Source organism: Lepisosteus oculatus, chromosome 25 (assembly GCF_040954835.1).
Source record: "Lepisosteus oculatus isolate fLepOcu1 chromosome 25, fLepOcu1.hap2, whole genome shotgun sequence".
Taxonomy (NCBI): domain Eukaryota; kingdom Metazoa; phylum Chordata; class Actinopteri; order Semionotiformes; family Lepisosteidae; genus Lepisosteus; species Lepisosteus oculatus.
Window position 1 is genome coordinate 10,054,480 of NC_090720.1, and position 16,809 is coordinate 10,071,288.

Sequence of the window (16,809 nt, forward strand, 5' to 3'; positions counted from 1 at the left end):
GCATTCGCCGAGACAAATGTCAGCCCAGTTTACCGCTCCTCTTGATGTAGGGTAGCCCTACTGCTGGATGGGCCACTTGTATTGTTTATGATCAATCAAGGGTGTTTTTCAACATTGGAGTTGAAATTACACTTCAAGTTAGTTTTAGTTAAAGTTGTCCTGGGCTGGAATGAATCAGGGCTCCGTGACCGATTGACATACAGGATGATGAAGAGATTGCAACTAGTCCAGCCAGTTGGGTCAGAAATGGGGTCGTCTCTCATGAAGCAATTGGATCCTTGTCTGTGTAAAATGCCCACCGCCAATTAGCTCTGCATTATTGGCAACTTTTTGAGCCGATTTAAGCCAATTGTGTCCATAGTTTGTTCCTTCAACACCCAGCTCCCAGTTCCTTTCGCAATCGCAGACACCGATCTCTTCAGAAAGTAGCTCAAAGACGGGAATACAAGGGCTCATCTAAGGGGATCCCCTAGGGGAGCCCGTACCCCTTGAAATCAGTCACTCAAACAAGAAGTCACATTTTTCTAATTCATTGCTCTTCACCTCAGCTTTCATGGTGCTAATCAAGGCCCAGCAGGCCTGGCCAAGGACAGCTGTGATAGTTCTACATCAAGACTCAGCACCTGTTTGGAAAACATCTGGACTTCAATTAATTAAGCAGCTGACCTTAACTGATGACATCAGTTAAGACATTGCACTCTGATGCAATGAAAATTTGGTCAAGAATCAGGCCTGCAGGCTTCTGTTTCTGACATCAGCTAATAAAGCCCTTTTTTATTTAGGACTGGAGCTGCAATAACCTTTCAGTTTTATTGAACATCATCCATGCTATATATTATTTTAAAGACTATGTCATGTGAATTTAAATGTTTAATATTAAATATAAAAATATGCTTTACATGTATAATGTTATTAAAACGAAGCTTCTTATTCACAAAACTGAAACGCAGATTGAGAGCAATTTTGTCATTCATTTTTCTGATAAAGTTCGCAAAGTGAAGAGTTAGGGATTCAACTTTTCATATAACAGCAGTGATCACTTTGAGCCCTATATAAATGCTGTTTTATTACTAAAAGCAGTCGAAGTTATTCAAAATGAGCAGTTTGTCTTTAAAGGCATTATGCTGTTCTTCAGCATTTTATTTCATCTAACAGTCTTGGAGCCTACAGTACCTGCTGCTGACTGAAGGTCAGTTGAATCGCTTCCCCTCTGGTCCTTGTGTGGGAGGAATTTGACAAAATGGATTATAAATATATACTGTATATTATAGTTGTAGGGTGACATGGGTGACCTGGGCTCAATTCTGCACCTGGGGTGGGATGTGTGTGGAGTTTGTATGTTCTCTCTGTGCTTGTGTGGGTTTAATTTCACAATCACAAAATATACTTGTCTTCTGGGACACGTTGGCTGTAGGTGTGAGTATGTGTCTGTGTGTGCCCTACAATGGACTGGCGTCCCACCCTGGGTCAAACCTACCTTGTGCAGTTAGTTAATGGATGTATGGTCTGAATGTTGTAAATAAAGAAGGTAGCAGCCAGAATGCAATAATCTAGTGCTGGATATGTTTATTTTTAAACTTGATTTATGTCTTATGTATCCCTTTAAGTAATCAACATGATAGCTTAACATTTAATGGAAAATCTCCCCTTTTATAAAGAGGAACATTTTTGGCCATTTTTACATGACAGCTACATTAAGCCAACATGACCTGGTTATAAAAAATAAGCAAACAAACAAAAATGTAAAAGTAAATTGTCAGAAGCTGTGCAATTGCTGCTTCGCTTAACACATATAGTACTTAGGAGTGATACGAGGGCTCTGCCGAAAAAAACAGTCAAATATGCTTCAGATTTAGTTTGGTTGAGAAAATATGAATAAAATCTGAGAGGCTTATGTGAACTGTAATAATTCCTAGAATCCATGAAGCATGTTTAAACATTTGTAATACTTTGCTCAGAGTCTTGTAGGTTTTATCATCCATTTTCTACTGCATGTTTTCTGAGGCAATAAGAAATATATTGTTTTTTTAGTACTGAGACATTAGTCTTTAGGAGTTATATTCATCTCAACATAACTTTAGGTTGCCCTCAGCATAGAAACCATAGGGCCCAGCTCCCCCACAACCCTGAGCTGGAAGAAACAGTTAGAAAATGGATGGATGATCATCAAGCTGTGGTTGGAGCTAGTGGACCTTGTGCAGCTGTTCCTGCTCTTACTGGGATTGAATCCCAGTCACAGAGGGGCGCTATGAGTGTGCACAACACCAGGACAATGGACAACACTGCCAAAAGTCCAAATCCTCTGCTACATTCGAACTGTGCAGTGCGTAGATTTCAGAGGGGGTGATGTCACTTCTGTAACTGGCTCGGTGTAATGTAAGTAACATTGTGTAACTCAAGGCGTACATAACAGTTCTGTTACATGAGTGACTTTAACAGTTGAGCCATTCTGGAGCTAACCGATATTCTTTGAGATTCACTGTGGAGAGAAATGATTGAAACCATAAAGTTTTGGATTTGAATCCAGGCTGCTCAGGTTATTCTAATGTATCTGTAGCTGACAGTACTATTTTCATAATAATTAATAATTCCTTACACTTCCTGTATATAGCATTTTTCTGCACACTCCACTCACAACCACATGCTTTACAGGTAATGGGGACTCTCCTCCACCACCACCAGTGTGTAGCCCCACCTGGAAGATAAGATGGCAACCAGAGTATGCCAGTACACTCACTACACAGCAGCTATCAGTGGGGAAGAGAGCAGAGTGATGAAGCCAGTTCAGCGATGGGGATTATTAGGAGGCCATGACTGGTAAAGGCCAGGGGGAATTTGACCAGAACACTGGGGGAACACCCCTACTCTTTTCAAGAAATGCCCTGGAATTTTTAATGGCCACGGAAAGTCAGAAATTCATTCTAAGGACAGTGCTTTTTTACAGTATAGTGTCCCCATCATTATACTGGGTCATTAGAACCCACACAGACCACAGGGTGAGTGTCCCCTGCTAATTCCTCTTCCAGCAGCAACCTTAGCTTTTCCAGGGGGTCAGGTACTGACCAGGCTCACACCTGCTGAGCTTCAGTGGGCTGCCAGTTGTGTGTTGGAGGGTGATATAGTTGCTGGCCGTTTTATAATAACTTATTCTTAGGATCTCTGTTATGCATGTTGCTGCAGTTGCTTTAAGATAGTGCCTTTCACAACACGTTTGGTCTTTCACCACCAATGTATTTAAGACATTTTCAAAGAGAATTAAACATGTATTTAAGTAAGTGAAGTCTTGCACCGTGAGCTTAAGTTTATGACTTGAAGTGAAGTTTATGACAGCTCCAAGGTAATAGAACTACAAGCAACTTTAACAAAGTATTTCAGACTTGTTTTGATGTGCCAGACAGCTACAAATGAGAGACTTTGTAAACACTAGGACATTTTTATGGATGAAGATTACTGATGTTTTCCCAGGTTCTTTTTAGAGTGCATTGTGCTTATGCCAGGCTGTTTACACAGCAACGTGGAAAAAAGTGGACTACACGTGAGCACATGTTTAAGAGATCTAAGCTCTCAACACTTAGTTTTAAAGAGATTTATACACAATACCTCATTAACTTTCTTGGGTCACTGAGCAAGCTTGTGCTTTGTACTTAGTATTGTGACGTTCCACTGAACTTTTGAAATGAAGCAATGGCTTCAATTTCAGCCACTGTCTTGATCTTAGTGGACAGATCCTCCATTTAGCCTTGTGCACAAAGATATGCAGATGTCCTGTATCCACAACAAATTATCTACCTTTTTTTTAATGCCTGTAGTAGTTTTCTCAATAGATTGGGCCTTGTTGGCCTTTTTCTGTGTTTTTTTTGTGCTGGTATTTTCAGAAGGGTGACAGCATTTGACCATGTAGACTAGGACTTTATGACCCCAGTGTCTGCTCTTTTTTTCCCCCCACCTGAGCTCATGATAATTTAAGTGAACCCCAAATTTACTGAAATGTACCTTACCATATTGTTTTCGGTTCAGAAAATGTCAATTTTTTTATACCTAAAAGTAACTTGACAACACTGGTGAATAAGTGGAAAACCATTATAAAAGGTCTATTACAAAATAAGTGAGATTAAGCAACTGTGTGCAACTTTTTGATTTTAGATACTCTATTTAGCATAGAACACAAAGGTATGTGTATGGATCTGCAACAGATTCTGTGTTTTGAAAGAACATCAACATCTGGTGATGTTCAGTGTTTTCCTCAGTAGACGTGTTTGATGAGTTTTCTGCGTTTCTGTGCTGATATATCCTGGAGGATCACAGCCAAATAGCAGGCTTTACTGTCACCAAATCCAGGAGTAGGAAGAACATTACTGATGGAAAACAGAAATTACAATTCAAGATATTTGAGATAAAATTCTCTTGGAATAAATTGCGCTATTACGGGAGATGTGCGATACTGTAATAGCTACAGTTTTATTCCCTTATATGGAATGCAAAGTTGATTAGAGCAGGTTAACTCAACTGTCAGCAGACCTAATCTGGGAAAAAAGAGGTCTGTTTTAAAGACGATGCATTTACAGTATGTAAGAAAGTCCTTTACAAAAACTCTCTCACAGCGGCATTAAAGAAAACATGATCCTGGAGAGATGTCAAGCAACGCACAGTGCACAGAATAAGCCAGTTGCTTCCTGAAAAAGAGAGAAGGTACATAGTGTAACCAGTTCTGATGTCTGGCACCATTTAATAGTATCTTTAGGCAAGATTTTCCAACAACAGTTGTAAGCAGAAAGTGTGACTCACTGGATTATGTTATGTAATTATAGTGCTTTGCATTCAGGACAAGTGGGCGCGTGACTTCAATTTTAAAATTTCTGGTGAGCTTTTCGATTAGCACTTTTGTAAAAGCCCAGTTTGTTAAAAATCCTGGAAACGAGCGGTTCATTTTGTTTCAGGATGAATGCTTAAGAAATGCTGTAAGCCGCTAGCAGTGTTTAGTTTTGTATCCTTTACTGTTCCCCATGATCGAACGTATTGCTGTAATCTGTTTTTGTGTTTGAGGTCAAATCTAAATAAAACCTCACTGCACATCTACCATCCAGGTGCTCCCAGTTGAGTGTCTACTAAAATAGCAGGCTTTGGGGGGGAGACAACGTGACGCAGCAAACAGAATTCCTGTTTTTTTTCTTCTGTTGTGACTTGGAGAAGGAGAAACAGACAAACTAAACCTAGCAGTTGCTTTTTGACACACCTCCTGCATTCTGTGCTGCTGTGTTGCATTGAGATCCGTCCAACAACAATGCAATTCTAAGCACAATGCATCGCTGCCATACACTATACTAGGGATGTAACAACTGGAGTCACAAACTACTTTGTGGGGAGCGTTCTGGGACACTATGGCTGCCATCGCATCATCCAGGTGGGGCTGCACACTGGTGGTGGTGGTGGGGAGTCCCCACTACCTGTAAAGCTCTTTGAGTGGAGTGTCCAGAAAAGCGCTATATTAGTGTAAGCAATTATTATTACTTATTGTTTGTTCACTGTACTCTTTCACCTGATAAATTACAATAAATAGTGCAGATTCATATTCCTTCAGCAATGCAGCAGTTTGGCTGTTTGGTTTGGGTTCAGCAACAAAGGCCAGGGGAGAATTGTTTTTAATGATCACCCTGTAAAGAATACCTAAAGGCTACAGAGAACATGTGAGCGTTTAATTTTTAGAAGTGATCCCCATAGCCACTAGGATCCAACCCTTCTCTCACTTGTGTCCTCAGTCACCTGACCTGCCATTTTTCCACAAGATATCTCCTTACCTGATGCTAGTACTAGAAACTTTCTTCCCCTCAAATAAAAAAAAACACTTATGCTAAAATAAATGCTTACATAAAGCAAAATAGTTATGCCACTTTTTTCATAATATTACTAATTATTATTTCTCCACACCTCAGATATGAAGTTATCATATACAGTAGTATGTCAATTAGAGAAAGTGTTGTATATTGTATTTGCTTAAATCTCATTTAGTAAAATCATAAGCAGAAGTTGGGGAAAGGTAGGCAGAGGAAATTGAGTCTTCCAAGCTTGATGGGAGTGTGAGCATTTTTTTTTACAGGACATCAAGCATGAACATATAGCTTGAACCAGTACCAAATTTCCAATCACAATGCAGGATACATGGAAAATACTGGTGAAGCTCTGGATTTAGTCCTGTAAAATTCAATGAAGTTCTTTTAGCAAAGTCACAGCAGAGTAAATAACTTACCGCATCTCGCCTTGTTGCACTGGACATGTCACAGGATATGAAGTCATTGATTGATGGAGAGACTATGTGCAGAGCAAAAGGTAAAAGAATTTGGTGATGACAGCTTGGCACAAAGTTTTGAAAATAACTTTTTCAGTGGTCAGCTTCATGGCAAGTTTCAGATCTGCATGAAAACGTGGAAGAGAAGCTGAAGAAAATTACACGTTGCCCGTATTTTTATTTGGCACTATATGAGAGCACAGCTGTGTATGATGTAATTCACCTATATGTGGACAACGGATTTGTGCATCTTTTGAGTTGTGCCAAAGTTGTGGACAAGTCATTTTATGGCGTGCAAATAACCTGAAGTTACATGGAGCAATGAAGGGTTTGAAGTGGTTACCTAATATGGAGGTATTGGCATTTCTTGTTGGCTCTTATGGTAGAGCTCCTGCTATGCATGGAACAAGGGCTGGCCTGCAGGGTGTATTAGAGCAGAGTGAAGTGGACTGTTCAGGAAGGTACAGCAGTGTGCATCAGGAGTCACTGGGTGGAACCTGCATTTACAGAGCAGGGACCAACCTGTGTCGGACTATGCTGCTCATCTGAATGGGAGCCGAAGCCATCCTGTACTTCCGAAAACCCAGCTACTGCATTTTGGATTTAGCCCACTTCGTTACAAGCAGGGAACCCGTTTGTGAACTTCAACAGAGGATGTCTGAGCTCAGGGTCACTAGTCTACCTGCAGAGCTGCTGCCAGGGAGTTTCATTGTAGGGTTTCAGGATTAGTTTACAACCTGGCCTAATGCTTTAAATCATCCACTTAAACAACTGCTGTCAATGTCAAGCCCTTTGCAGCTGGCTACAACTGTGTATACTGCTGGCTGATCCTTTCTTTGTGTCAGAAAAGTGCAAAAGATCGCATCACCGAGTTCAGTTTCCAAACCTGGGAAAGCAGGCACCAAAACTGAGTTCAATGTGTAGGAGTGCTTCCATTTTGCGAAAGCTGCAGCTCAAGACCACATCGTTTAAGTCAAAAGAAAGAAATCTACTGACGGATAACACCTTCCCTCTTATACAAGTTAGATTCACTAAAGGTTCCATAGAAGTGAATGCTCAGACAGACCTTTGATTGGCAGGTGACTAACATCTGTAATGTTAGTTAGAGGGTTTTTTGGTTTATTGTCTTTAATAATCCCCTTGCCTGCTGTGTACTGAAAATATTAGTGAAAATGCACATTCCTTTTGTTGTTTTACATTTTAATTCTATACTTTATATAGTTTTTTTTTTTTACAAGAAGCTTACTCTGAATGAAAGAAAGAAATATGGTGGTCACTATAGGCATTGTAATATATATTCATATAGTGTACCTTATAGCTGCCAAATCCTGCAGTATACATTTGCAAGGATGTAAAGTTTAGAGTTTAAAGTTAACTACAGTGCTGCTTATCTGCTAATTACACACTTTATAGCAATGAGAATACTAATTGAAATGATTAAAGCAACACAATAGTGTGATTGTGCAATAATTCCTCATTATGTGGCTTCATGGGAGTCTATAGTCCGAGGTGGACTGAATTACAGGTCGTGAAATGTGCCTCCCTAATTATAATATGTACTCTGTTAAAAAATTGAACAACTGTATAGACAACTCTCAGACAAGGAGGGGAACTGAGTGGCTGATAGGATATACACTTTAATGAATATGTCCCTAATTCACCTTTTATTATAAATGTCCCGCTTTTTGCATGGCTGGATAATGACATCTTTGTGATTTGAGGGGACTTAAGTTAGAGATGTGCTCTTCAACAAACCCAACATTAAGATGCTTTTAATTAAAAATGAACTATTAATTTAACCATTAATGTTACTGTAAGTCTTGGGTGAAATACACTTTCACCTTTTCACATCTCCATTCTTCCCAATAAATAATTTTCTACTAGATTTTCTCAAAGATGTCTTTGCTAGTAGATAAAAGTCACAAGGCTTCATATGGCCAGTATTATTTGATAGAGTCTATAGAAAAACATTAACCAAAGGGCACAAGCAGAAACAAGCTGCTGTATATCAACCTTTAACTCACCAATGGCAGCCCCCTGAAGCTAAGCAGTGCCTAGAAAAGCACTATACAAGTGCAAGGAAATAATATTACCACCAGGAGGTGCATATAAAACTCATTATAGAACACCAGGTATTTTTTTAAACAAAGGGTTGAGGAAGTCTGGAAACGTGGCTGGGCAGCGTGTTCCATAGTCGATGCCCTGGCTTCATTCAAGAAATGGAACAGACCCTCAGATCACTTCATTACTAGCAAACAATCTACCGTAGATAGAACATAAGATTATGGAAAGAACATTCTTCCTAATGATACCTTTGTTCTTAACTGTGTTTGTTTTCAACAATTAATATACTGACTGCCAGAGGAGGAGAGAATTTTGCATGAAGGAGATATTGCAAGTAAAGAAAATTCAGCAGATTATCAAATATCTGAAACCACTGTGGGTATACAAACAATTATACTGTATATGTTGCACATTAGAGAGAAACATTGTCAACATTGTTTTAACTATAGGCCCATTACATCGTTCAACACAGATGACAAACTATAATCAAAATTCCAGGTGAAAAAACTGAAGATGTTCTAAGCCAGGCTTTTCTATTCAGATCTGGTTGGATTTGAAATCTGGCTCTGGCCTGGGGTCATTGCTCTTGACTAAGCTTGAGAGAATTCTGAACAGACACCGGCTGTTGTATGCGACACCTTAGAAATAGCTGAAAGTCAGGATAACATCAGGAATAGCCACTGGACCGTAAGAGAAATGGGGACTCTTAAACCCCCATTCGTGGTAATAACATGGCTGGACTCAGACTATAAAACCCTCTGTAACACTGTTGCAATTCAAGGCAATACACCTTGTGTGTGTCTCCTTCACTGTTCTCTGGAAACGTCCATTTTCGTTACAATTAAACCCATCTCAAATCTTCACTGGACTGCACCGCGACTCTTTGCATCCCTTGTTATAGGAGGTATCTCGATGGATAATTTAAATAGATTTTTTACATCATTCATAGTTGATACAGATAATACAGAGCCTTGGTTGCATTTCCTTTGAAGAGGAAAAGGCCTCTGATGGAGCTTCTGGCAACAACATTTTGGATTAGTACAGAGACTGTGGGATTTCAGGAGGCACTACAAGGACATGAGCTGTTGCTGATGATGTCTTATTGCTGTCAACTACTATAATCCCTTAACAGCTGCTGCCTATGGTCTCTCCTCTTTTCACAGATTCCATGGGATACGATTAACTGGGTGAAATCAGAAACCATGAATTTAATGCATATTTTAGATAATGGCGTAAAGTTTTGTGGCTCATATTTGGCATGATTTATCAGGGCATTATGCTCACTCTACGGTTGAAATATATACAAGCACATTACACGAATAAACCTCTTTGTTCTTATTCAAAAAGTACCCTACACAACTGGATGAAAGAGGCCTGTCTTTTCTGCATAAAATAATGTTATAAAAACAATCACCCTCCTCTCCCAGCAATTGAAAAACATTATGTAGATGCCAGTATATTAGCCATCAAATTGTCTTAGCCTAACTGCGTTGAGTGTCTTTCATATTGTATATGTACATAAGTATTAGAAAAAGTGAACTTTGAAAGTATGGCAAATATGGAAAAACAAGCTACAAAGAGAAACTTAACCGACGAGCAAGATAATTGAAATTTAGAAAGTTGTAAGCATGAGTGGTAAATACCTAATTCACAGCTGCTGGCTTGTGCATTGACCTTTTCAAATACCGCAGTGATTGTTTTTATCTGCGTAGCTTCCCGAGATTCATCGTGTGGACCCTCATGGATCATGGATGGATTTTGTAAAGCGTCCTGTGGACAACTTCCCAGGGAAGTGCAGAAAGAGAAAGAGGCCTCTAGTAAGTCCAGTCTTCTTTTCTTTCAGGCAGAAATGTTGTGACGGGGATTTAGCTATTTTTTTTCCAGCCTGTTCAGGACTTTAACTGGGTTTGCCCGTCCGTGTGGGTGCAGACCGGCAGAAGAGTTTCTTTTTCGGCTTTCATAATTCCTAAGACTTTAGAAACTGATATTCAGAAATTGACAGGAGGCTGTTGGATCCTACACATTCGGTTGTAATTTCTGTTGAAAAAGATCTCAAGAGATATACATTAGTTTTGGCAACAGAATAGATAATCTAGATGGACATGACTAACATTTTTAAGGAAGTGCTTCCTATTTTCAGTTCTAAATGCACCTGTGTTTAATTCCTTGTGTCCTAGGGTTCCCTTCATTAATCTGCTTGAAGTTGTCCTTCAGGCTGACATAGCCTATGTGTATTTGCAAAAAACTTGCAAAAATGCAGAAAGTAGTACTGATTTTGCCACATTATACTTGTTACATCGGTGATCATGTATTTTGGATGATATAGCATTCCACAGGAGAAATGTTCCTACAAAATGCGAATTATGGAATTAATTCTAAAATTCAGGAAGGGTCATGAAGATGCTGAGGGTCAGCTACATGTGATAGTATTCCTTGCTCTCAGAAACTGAATTACCATGAGGATTTGTGTTATGGATGTGCCGAAGCGGACCCACCTTAACTCCACTCTGTACATGTCTCTATGAAAGCAAGGCTTTAAGATCGTTTTTCTGACCAGCAGACAGTTGTACCTGAGTGCTCTGTACTGATAAAAATCTACATAGTAAGATTCAGACCTGTACTTTACAGTACCTGTACCTCTATTTAAAAATGAATGTACAAGCCTCTGACAAAATTATTGAAGGAGTCTGTAGGCATATTAAAGGTATTTCATGTCTTGGAGCTGCCAAAACTTACTGTTAAAGGTCCTGACAAAGCAGTTGCAAAGAATATGATTCAAAAATGAGAAATGACTGTTTGTTTTCATATGATATTTTTCCCCAAAACTGTTATTACTGTGTTATTACAGCCATTTTAATTATTTCTAAACCACACAATTGCAGTGTGGGCCTCTGAATTGTCTGAGTATATATATTCATTCAAAGCAACTTGTACTCTGTTATATACAGTAGCTGGGTATTTTACTATAATAAGTTGTTCTTTTACTGGAATGATTTAGGCCACAAGGGTACAGCAGCAGATTTTACAGACATCTTCAGATTATAATATGAGATTATGCTATGACTTTAGTTTCTTAGCCCAGAATGGTTTTCATAATGGTATTAGTCTTATTGAAAAAACAAAATCACTTATAGGACCTACAGGAATCATGCTCCCCATTTTTTCCCCACATATTGGTGTACAGTTGTAAAAACTATCTAAATAAGAAAATACATCAGCCTAACCCATTTTACAGCAGCCACACCCCTCCCTCCCCCACCTAACCTAAACTCTGGGTCTCTAAGATCCATTTTGAAGAGAAGGTTATGAATTTAGAAAGTGCTGAGGAGACGTGAGACAAGAATGAAGAAAACGAATCCAGAGTACTAAAAGCTACAAGGTGCTCCTACTGTCGAGAAAAAACATCCTTTGATTAGCACTTTCAGTTATTGCAAGGCCATAGTTGTCATACATCTGGAATTTTCAAACTATTCAGTGTTAAATGGAGATAGAAATGTAAAATATCAGTATTAAAAGGAAGGGGCTGAAACTGAGAAGGAAACCTATGAAAAATGATGTCTGATGGAGCAAATAGAGTATAAAGAAAATTTAGACTGCTGTAATGATGAAACATTTACTGTTCTATAACCTTAATTCAAAGTTATCTGAACCGTAGTGTTTAGCTGTTTTACTATGGTTATGCTATACGTACAGTACTATATGGAACTTGATCTCACGCATATTGAGTTTCAGTTTTGTCACTTTACTACTGCACTTTGCCTGTAATAGATCAAAGTATTCTGAACTGGCAGGCGATGTTTTCAAAGATTGGTCACTGCATAAGTATGTGAAATCCTGCTACTGTAGGTTTCAAAGCAGCACTTCTGACATTACCAGGAGGACTTGGCAGAGGAAAATGTGGAATCCTGAGCCTTTTAGAAATGCTCACCTTGTTTTTGTGTTGCGTTTCGTTTGATGGAAAATGTTTTCTTTTCTTCAGCCTGGTCCCCCTGGGCCCCCTGGTCCCCCAGGGCCACAAGGTCCCCCAGGAGCACCAGGGGCTGAAGTGACTCAGGAGGTCCTGCTCAGGGAGTTCCGGCACATGATCAAAGGTAGGACACACAGGGCATGAATTTGTTATCTCTGAGGCAGTGCTCCTGGAGGGCCAGTGTGTTTGTAGGTTTTCATCTGGACTCTTAATATCCTGAATCAGTGCATTGTTGGCTTAATGGGACCAGTTTAACAGTCTCTTCCAGTTCTTCAGATACTGGTGCTTTAAGGAGACCTGGAAAACTTGTAGACACGTCGGCCCCCTGGATTCAAGATTTAAGAACTGGTGCAGTGAGTAGGTACAGACAAAGTTCATACAGCCAGTTATGCAAAGGTAGTAATGATGCAGTGTTATCCAGAAGTACATGTATCTTCAGAACTGTATTTGGAAGGATGAGTTGCTATACTTTGGGCTTCCACAGAAATCTTCTCCTACTTCTATCCTGAGTTGGGGGTAGTCCCAAATACTGAATCTCATCTAAGAAATACTGGTCCCCAATCCCTTTTGCTTGCTTGAACAGACTGTGTGGACCCTGATCATGGAGGAGCTATGCTCATTGAGCTGATGTCAATGGGCCTCCAGTCTTTCAGCTCTTGCCAGTGGATGAAAGTACCTGTAGTAGCCAGGGCTTTGGGGAACAGCATGAAGATCCAAGGGCAATCTAGTAGCAGCTGCTCAAAACAGCAGCTACTGTAGATTGCTTACAGTACTTAAGCTTGCCCTCCCTTATGAAAAAGCAGAGAATTGAGCAGACATCTTGAAAGACTGTGTGCAGGATTACATTACAGCATTAGGTTAGATTAAGTTCAGTATTAGGGACTACCCACAATTCAGGATAAAGGCAGGGGAAAAGTTTGGTGGCAGGCCAGAGTTGAGCAAGCCACCCTTCCAAATACAGTTCTTTAGCTATTTCTGGATAATACTAAATCATTACTACCTTTGCATTACATTATAGAACAATATTTTGACATTTGAAATGTGGATATGCACTTTTAAAGAAGGGATAAGGATACAAAGTGGTGCAGAATCTATAATCCTACATTTTGGGATCTATGTTACTTTAATCTGGTCATTTCGATCTGGGTATTCAGATACGATCATTGCTGGATTACATTTATCTCATTTACTAGTATTGATGATCATTTTGAAGTTGGGTTTTTGAAGACTTTTTGAAGACGTGAAATGCAGCCTATGAAACCAGTACATCATAAAAAACATTGTGATTACCAGAAAATAAATCCCTACAGCTAAAACATTTAGAAAGGCCCTTTACCAAACACTCTGTGGCCTTCCAGCTTCTTTCAAACATGCCTTTAGGAAACATATGTGTAGCCTGGCCTACTTTTGCCCCAGTGTCATTACTTTAACTTCTTCCTATGCAAAATATGATTTCAACATCAGAGCCACATGCAGGTTACCTGTTTCACCTGTATGCACTGTACTAATAGCACATTTGTCACTGAGCTTTCATGCATACAAGATAAGATAGAATCATCATCTACCGAACAGTCACATTTAGAAAACCAGGTCCGAGTGGATATGTTAAGATAATTAAACATGTAGTAAATCCTTGGTTTAATTGACTAATACAGGGGAAGAAGTGTCCATTATTGAAAAATGTCTGTTGCATCACAAAGTGTTTTTTTAGCTTCCAAACACTGAAATGTACTGTATACTGTACACACTTTCTGTATGTTCTGTCTTATTTAAGAATTACAGTCAACACAATGAAGTTTGTTCCTGTGCCTTTCTTCTCATTAATATTCAAGTTTCTTTAATTTCATTTTGTAAATATTCTGTATAATTGTTGCTAAAATGTATGAAGAACAAAAACACCCTTCATAAGCAATTGACCTTTCCCTATAGAGCACCACTGATATTCCTGAATTCTAGACCTATGTAGTATTTTTTTTTTTACTTTGTTTCATTATTTGTGCATTTCCTCATTATTGCAGGTAGAATCCAGAGTTTCTGATTTTCCTCTTTAGCAGATTGCTGCATTAAATCCAAAGTCAGTTAAACTAAGGGGCTTAATGTGTGAGCATTCCTACAGTTTCTATCTTAATGTGCATCACATACTGTACAAACATACAGTACAAATGTCTGCCCTAACAAAAGCAGCATTCACGTCACATGTCTAACATTGCACTTACCTCACATTTGGAAATTTCAGAATGGTCAAACCTGGTTAAATATATGGAAGCACTATTTAGAGGCGTGAATTACTAAGACCATTTTTAAACCGCAGACAAAGTGTATTGTTCTTAGACTACAGTAGGTACTGAGATAACAGAATTAAGATCTGTTTCCATCAGGAGGCCAGTAAGTATGGTGCAGCATTTGAACCAGAATAGAGCCATCGATTCCATCTTGGTTGATGTTTCTAGTACACACCATGGGGTAATGCATCTGTCTGGTTTTTCCATCAGAAGCCACTGAGAGACGAGCCACCACAGACAGCCAGTCCAGTCCCAGCACTCTGCCTCCTGCTATTATTTCACTGGAAAGCCTGGCTGCCTACAGGAGGATAGAGGAGGCGTTTCACTGTAAACTGAAAGGACCGGTGACTGTAGACAAAAGAACACTGGCAGAGCTGCAGAATTTTCAGACGGTAAGTGTGGAACTGGAGGACAGGAACAAGCCCTAAGACACACTCCGCTCTTTAACAGTGCCTTGAAAATATAATGTATCATTAATTCTTTACCAAATCTACGGGCTCACAAGAACAAGAATCACATTGCAGGAAATGCTTGAATCTTGTGGAGATACATTGTTGGGTGGCTTATAAATGAATCGTGAACTCTAATTATAGTAGGGATGAAAGTCAAGGTAAGCAGGAACAAATAAGCAATTGGATTCATTAAACTTGCTTATAAGTACATAATTCATATTATTTGCAGCTCCAGTCATCAATTTACCCACTAAAAAGGCATAAGGAAGTTCCATGGTTGTGTTTGTCAGAGGGACAGGACTCAAAATGAATCAATTTTCTGTTGATTTGCTCCTCTCCACATACTTCTATCCAAAGCAACGTATATCTTTGCTAAAGTGTACAATAGAGCCCAAGTAGGATTTGAGCCCAAAACCTTCTGGATAAGCATCCACAGCCCTGTCCACTATTCCATTCTGCTGTCATTTCTGTTTGAGACGTTTGTAAAGGGATACTATTGAGAAATTGGTGTGTCTTCCCTGACGAAGGGTGGGGAGCAATTAATTCTCAGCATGAAAGACATGACAAACTGCCAACATGAAAAACGTTGTGGAGTTTGTGTTGACTGTGAGCTCTTCTGCCAATTGCACAATCCTGACTGCATTGACGCATATTATATCAGCCTCTGGACAGACTGCAGAGAAAAAGAGAAATGTTCCACCTCTCCTCCAGAGTAGATGCAGTGAGGACTGGTCAGGTGTTGTTGAGCAGTAAGGTTGTCCACCATCTACACGAAAGATGTTTTTGTGTTGAGGGATTACTGCACACACCATCACATTTCCACACACTTCTTGTGAAGCAGACACCTCAGTCTGCAGGAATCATCTCTCACAGACAGTTCTCCCTCACTCATTCAATTCAATTTTGCCAGCAGAAAGCAAGCATTATTCATTAACCACGCTGGGCATGTTCTACTTTGAATCTTTTGCTGTTGTCACTACTCAAACAGTAAATCTACAGTATGTACGCAATCACTATTTAAATCATAAATGACCTTATGGATTGGCGTAGTGAAAGTCTGTTTAATTTTTCATTGTATCTGTCTTTTCTAGCAAGAGAATCAGAAGAAAATCAAAAGGTTGTTCTCCCAACTAGCTGTCTTAGTTGCCCGCAGGGCAAGAATTTCTTTCGCTTGAGTTGTTCCAACTAAAATCCTTCCCAAACCTGGTTTTTAAACACCCTGAAGCAAACAAGCTTAAATCTGTGCAAGAGAATTAAACATTATGTTGCATTAAGATCTAGCAGCAGGCTGTCAGGCAGGGTCTTAACAGCTTTCATGTAATGTGTGTTCAGACATTCATTCACACCCTCCTGGTAATTAGGCTGTCTGTGCAGACATCCCTGCAGTATCAGGCGTGCGCTTCTCAAATGACTATAATTGCTAGTGGTTTTTTCTGGGGGTGCTGTAGGGTTACCCACATCCCACCCTCTCGTTGTTTATTTTCTCCCACAAGCCCAGGGGGAAAACAAAGAAAGTAGATTCATCCACACGAATTTACTGGTGCCTTTTTGAGGAAAAAAAAAACAGTCCTAGGTTGGACTGCAAGGGGATGTTTTCTACATTTGACTCCTGTAAACAACACTTTCAATCCTTTCTCTCCAAATCGGTCGTTCTTTATTTAAGGTGCTCGCACTGTCTGTGGGTGCGAGATACCCTTTCTGGGGGTGCAAGACATTCCAGATTTCTTCAGAAGGCAAAACACAAATGACTTCAACGAGTGA

General features: G+C 39.6%; 1 protein-coding gene across 2 annotated transcripts in view; it reads left to right on the forward strand.

Annotated features, from left to right (window-relative positions):
• Nucleotides 1–16,809, forward strand: part of c1qtnf12 (C1q and TNF related 12) — a 53,233-nt gene that overhangs the window by 26,077 nt on the left and 10,347 nt on the right. Inside the window, exons 2-4 of one of the 2 annotated variants that reach the window (XM_069183874.1) lie at nt 10,060–10,164; nt 12,327–12,438; nt 14,807–14,988. In XM_069183874.1, the coding sequence (XP_069039975.1) occupies nt 10,060–10,164; nt 12,327–12,438; nt 14,807–14,988 (399 nt within the window). The remainder of the gene's footprint in view (nt 1–10,059; nt 10,165–12,326; nt 12,439–14,806; nt 14,989–16,809) is intronic. The other variant, XM_069183875.1, reaches the window with a different exon arrangement.